At 38.5% G+C, this 6,159-nt stretch overlaps 1 protein-coding gene across 1 annotated transcript; it reads left to right on the top strand.

Moving 5' to 3' along the window:
• The first annotated feature begins 3,582 nt into the window (after positions 1-3,582).
• LOC106586553 (zona pellucida-like domain-containing protein 1) lies at positions 3,583-5,950 on the top strand. The gene has a single exon (XM_045707690.2). The coding sequence runs from the start codon at positions 3,620-3,622 to the stop codon at positions 4,811-4,813; it is 1,194 nt and encodes a 397-aa protein (XP_045563646.1). The 5' UTR covers positions 3,583-3,619; the 3' UTR covers positions 4,814-5,950.
• The last annotated feature ends 209 nt before the right edge of the window (positions 5,951-6,159 follow it).

Here is a 6,159-nt window from a genome sequence, read left to right as displayed (position 1 = left end):
CGCAACAACAATGGTTGACCAAAACATTATACTCTTTCATGTGGATAATACCTACCAGAAAGCTAAAACAAACATGGAGCAATAAGCCAAATTCAATTCTTAATTTGCTATAAAAATGGAATTACTCCACCTTATCAATAAAAGCAACATATTCAATTTCATTATCATTAGCTGTGGCAGCCCTTTATTCCTAAAATATTAACACATCTGGCCAAAGTAGTTATTCAGACTGACCAGATTAGAGCCAACTGTAAGTAATTTGAATTCCCACACAATGTGAACACCACTGGGCTTTCTGAACTGATACACTCCTGAAAAGCCTTTCAAGCCAGATAACTGTCAAAAGAATTAAGCAGTCAATGATTTATCTTAACAGCAAAGATATAAACCTCTTTGGGCGGACAAAGATACATCTTAGTGAGCTGAGTCAGAGTCTGGGGTTTAGAGATGATAAGGAACCTGTTCTGGCTTGGGGGAGAAAGTGAGAGGAAGCCTTTAATTCCACAGGCCTGACAAAGCATATCAATTTGTAAAAGCCAGAGGTCATTTGGCGTTACCTCTCACCAGTCAGTCTGAACCTCTGTTAGCTAGCGGCTGGCACAGCTACAGTAACAACAACAAGGAGTCTGAACTGATTTGATATGATATAACACAAAGAAGAACAAACGACCCAAAGGGACGTGTGCACAAAAACTTCCAACATTTAATTGTTTTGCCGCTAGTAGCTACTTTTGATGAAGGATTTACTTGCAGAAATATGTTATATTGTAGGTGGTAGTCTTAGCTGAATGGACTTTCACATATTGTACAGTAAGTGGCTCTAGGTTAGAGTATCTTCTTTTCTCTCACCTCGCTGCAGAAAGGGGTTCTTCGGTTTCAACACTGACCCCTACTCGTTCCATCTTGGACAGTGGAGAAGAGTGATGGTGTGTTCATGTTACTAGGACCAGGTTGTGGCAATATTAAGGAAATACATTGAATAAAAAGCATGAATGAATCCCAAGAAAAGTTAATACTTTTCCTTCTGTTTAATGTCAAAGTAACATATAGAGCCTTCAGAAAGTATTCACACCCCTTCACTTTTTGCTAATTTTGTTGTGTTACAGTCTGAATTTAAAATGGTTTAAATTGAGATTTTGTGTCACTGGCCTACACACTATACCCCGTACTGTCCAAGTGGAATGATGTTTTTAGAAATGTTCACTAATGAATAAAAAATGAAAAGCTGAAATGTATTCAACCCCTTTGTTATGGCAAGCCTAGATAAGTTCAGGAGTAACAATGTGCTTAACAAGTCACACAATAAGTTGCACGGACTCACTCTGTGCCCAATAATAGTGTTTAACATGATTTTTGAATGACTACCTCATATCTGTACCCCACACATACAATTATCTGTAAGGTTCCTCAGTCAAGCAGTGAATTTCAAACAGATTAAATCACAAAGACCAGGGAGGTTTTCCAATGGTGCGCAAAGAAGGGCACCTCTTGGATAAAAAAGCAGACACTGAATATCGCCTTGTGTATGGTGAAGTTATTAATTACACTTTGGATGGTGTATCAATACATCCAGTCACTACAAAGATACAGGTGTCCTTCTTAACTCAGTTGCCGGAGAGGAAGGAAACCGCTCAGGGATTTCACGAGGCCAATGGTGACTTTTAAACAGTTACAGGGTTAAATGGCTGTGATAGGAGAAAACTGAGGATGGATGAACAACATTGTAGTTACGCCACAATACCAACCACATTTACAGAGTGAAAAGAAGGAAGCTTGTATAGAATACAAATATTCCAAAACATACATAATGTTTGCAATAAGGCACTAAAGTAAAACTGCAAAAAATATGGCGAAGTAATGTACTTTATGTCCTGAAAACAAAGCTTAATGTTTGGGGCAAATCCAACACAACACAAGATATCACTGAGTACCACTCTTCATATTTTCAAGCATGGTGATGGCTGCATCATGTTATGCGTATGCTTGTCATTGGCAAGGACTAGGGAGTCTTTTTTAAGATAAAAATAAACAGAATAGAGCTAAGCATTGGCAAAATTCTAGAGGAAAACCTGGTTTAGTCTGCTTTCCAACAGAAACTGGGACAAAAATTCACCTTTCAGCAGAACAATAACCTTAAACACAAGGCTTACCTAGACGACATTGAATGTTCCTGAGTGGCCTAGTTACATTTGGACTTAAATCGGCTTTAAATGGCAAGACTTGAAAATGGCTGTCTAGAAATGATCAACAACCAACTTGATAGAGTTTGAAGATATTTTTAAAGAATAATATGCAAATATTGTACAATCCAGGTGTGCAAACTCTTAGAGACTTACCCAGAAAGACTTACAGCTGTAATCACTGCCAAACGTGATTATAATATGTATTGACTCAGGGGTGTGAATACTATGAGATATTTCTATATTTCATTTTCAATAAATTAGCAAACATTTCTAAAAACATATTTTCACTTTGCCATTATGGGGTATTGTGTGTAGATGGGTGGAAATAAAATCAATTTAATCCATTTGAATTTAGGCTGTAACACAAAACAAATGTGGAATAAGTCAAGCGGTATGATTACTTTCTGAATACACTGTAACTACCCTCTCAGAAAATATAGGACTACCTAATTTTACTGTCTCTGCAATAAAATAGTGATCAAATGAATATCCTACATCTGAAGTCACAATTCCCAGTTTATTTGATTTTACTCACAATTAACGTTTCCGTAAATTAAGTTAGAGTTGGCTCAGCACAAAAAATGCATAAATGCTATAACACAAAACAATTACAAAAGTCAAACAACAATTTCATCAAGCAAAAACTGTTTTAAGTGGAGGTAAATTATTATAACCTTAACGCAAGTCATCATTTAATCTAAGTAATACTTCTAATAGCAAAACCAAGGCTTCCAGAAAGACTCTGCCGCAGCTTCAAAACAAAATGTCAGCTTCCCTTTCACCTGCACCTTCCCTTGGGCGGCCGCACTTTAAACAAAACAAACAAGGCTTATAAAGAGAGCCAGTCCCATGTGCACACACATGAGTCAGTGTGTTCTCTCATGAGGCCGTATTAATTGAGTAGTCAATTGTTTCATTCTTTACAATTTTCTCTCCTCCAAAATGGTAGTGTAATTAGACCAGCTGACCTGGTTCTGAAGGCACTGTACATGAACATTGATGAAATAATCCTGTAGGTCAGTGCATTGTGATCTCGTACTGTATGAGCACATTTGCGTCATACGAATGTAAAGGTCAGAAGGGTATTGTTGAGACAAAAACTAATTTGGCCATCAAAGTATTGTTTGAGTTTCATTGCTTACTTCATGAAATATCATATTAGCATGTCATCTTTTAAAGCAAAGCCACAAAGGAACTAGGCCATTGTCTGTTTCATTTCTGAAGACTAAAGGTCTCTTGTGTTTCATGAATTGCCACAAGGTAGGTGTAACCATCAAAACAATGCAATTATTTCAATACACGGAGCGGCTTTGACCTTGTTTCTGTCCAATCCCAAGAAGCCCTGCATGGCTATAAAAGCAACTCCATACATCTCAATAGAATCAAAAAGCAAGAGACAACCAGCAAAGGACACATTTTAATGTCCCAGTCAAGATATGAACACAGCAAGGAATGCAAAAATGCAGCTTCTCAGCTTTTTCCTTTTGGCCATGATGGTCGCAAAGAGCAGTCAACTACAATTAAGTGACTGTGGATTGAATTTAAGACGCCCAGCATACACTGATATCTCAGTAGCTTGCGGCACCAAATCGATTGGTCTGGCTATCCTCATCTGCCCTGCCATTTACACTGGCTACAACGAGTCCCAGCTTATCCTCAACAACATCATGAATGACCCAGCCTGCAAGGGAACCGTGGATAGAAATGTGACTCCACCGGTCTTGAGGTTTGAATTACCCCTCAACACGACCAATTCTTGTGGTAGCCTCTTCAGGACAACCAGTGCTCCAGGCACAGGGATATTTTCTGACTTCTCCAACATCCAGACAGTCAACATCAGCGGTGTGGTCCGATCATATGATCTCACCACGGGGACAGTCACTTACAACACTGAGTTGAAGTATTTTTACTCCTGTGCCTATCCCCTAGAGTACCTGATCAACAACACCCTAATTGATGTGTCAGCATCCTCCATTGCAGTGAAGGACAATAATGGTAGTTTCATCAGCACTTTGAGACTTGAACTCTTCAGTGATGTCAACTACACTACTCCCATGGTCATTCCGAAACTGGGTCTTGAGCTGAGAACCAAAGTCTTTGCCCAAGTCAAGGCCACCAACCTGACCTCCCAGTACAATGTGCTCCTGGACCGATGCTACGCCTCCATTTCTCCTCTACCCACTAACTCCACTTTCTTCAACCTGTTTGTCCCTTGCAACAAGGACCAGATGACCACCATGCATGAGAACGGGAATAGTCATAATGCCCGCTTCTCCTTCCCGGCATTCCGCTTCATCGAGCAGCAGAATGAGACCGTGTCCACCTACTTCCTCCACTGCATCACCCGTCTCTGTGAGAAGAGCAGCTGCAGTACCTTCATGCAATGTAACAGAAGGAGGAGAAGGAGTGTTGTTCCTGCTACCGAAGATGGAGTGACAGAGTACAAAACCCTCACCTCCCCTCCCATTACCACTAAAGCAGAGAGCATTGTAGCTTCAAAAGAACAACTCATGGGCAGCAACAACTCTAACTCCACTTCAGGTCTTGCGGTGACAGTGGGCTTCCTGGCCTTCGCCTGCATCATCGCCATTGTGATAGCAGCGGTCTTCTACAAGAGGCTCAACCATTAAAGGGGAGAGTGCTCTGCTTGCACCTGCTCACAGTAGTGCTTCTGTCTGCTTGTCTCACAACTCCGGTGGAGGATTGACTTATTCAGATTTGTTTACTTTTGGCCAAGAGCAGAAACTTTGTTTTGTAGATGTACTTTAGAATAATCTGCCAGACATCAGCTATTATTTTGTGTACATACACTGTAAATAAATCCTGTTGTTTTTATAGTAACTTACTGGCAGTCAGTTTACAGTAATGTACTTTTAAACCAAAGTTTTTTGGGAATTTACTGTACCATACTGTACCTTTTTTTACAGTAACTTACAGGTAACTAGCAAAAATATCAGGATATTTTTTTTACAGTGTACTTAAAACATTTAGGGATAAAATGTATATTTTGGAAAAGTTGATGTGAAGGGACTTTGACAGTTTATCACATGCATAGCTCGCTTATTAGTGCTTTAGTTTTGCAAATGCATACATGCGCTTTATAATTGAAAAAGGTTAAAGAAACAAAATAGTAGTATGTAGATAGGATAACAGAATGCATAAATCCCTTGATAAGATCTGGAGAACAAGGTGTTTTAATGATTTTAGAACAATGCCATCTCAGAAAAGTATAATCCTGAAATGTTAAAATGTATTCAGAGACCAGACTTTGTGTGGAGTATTTCTAAAGTGAAGTAACAGTACCCTTCAAAGTATTGTTTTTCTTATTTATTCAATTGATCTAACTTCTTTATCCTAATAAAAATATTGCCACCTGCAGATCTATATCAAAATGGCCTGAGTCCAGAATTTGTATTCACTACCACATTCCTATGAATTTAACATTAAGACATCATTTTTCATGTCAATCCACAATATGTCCACTCTCATAACATAACAGAGGTCATCTTGCTCACAATGGGTATTTTATGTATTAATTCAAATGATATACATAGTTTAAAGTAAATATCCATCAGACATCTGTATTGTTTAGAGTAGACAATACATTCCAAGAAAAAGGCCCTATAGCCCACTTCTAACACCAACATAATACATTCAGGGCAACAAACTAGATGTATTCATTTGTGCTATTTACCCACATGTACTGTACTGCAGAAAATATTATAAGTGACTGCATTGTCCTTAAATCACCACAGAAGTAGGCAAAATGTGAGTATTAGCCACACTGGCAAAGATCACAAGAGTAGACTAGACCAGGTGGGTGTTATAATTTGATAGATAATGCATCACAAACATCTCAACTAGCCAGTTGAGTTGCCCAATTAGGGTAAACTTATAATTTGCATAGACTTTTTAAATAATACAAAAATATATACATTAATTAACATTATGTCTGGTTCAGTTACTTATAATGGAG

The sequence above is a fragment of the Salmo salar genome, chromosome 25 (genome assembly GCF_965601325.2).
Source record: "Salmo salar chromosome 25, fSalSal1, whole genome shotgun sequence".
Taxonomy (NCBI): Eukaryota; Metazoa; Chordata; class Actinopteri; order Salmoniformes; family Salmonidae; genus Salmo; species Salmo salar.
This window is presented reverse-complemented; position numbering and strand designations above follow the sequence as displayed.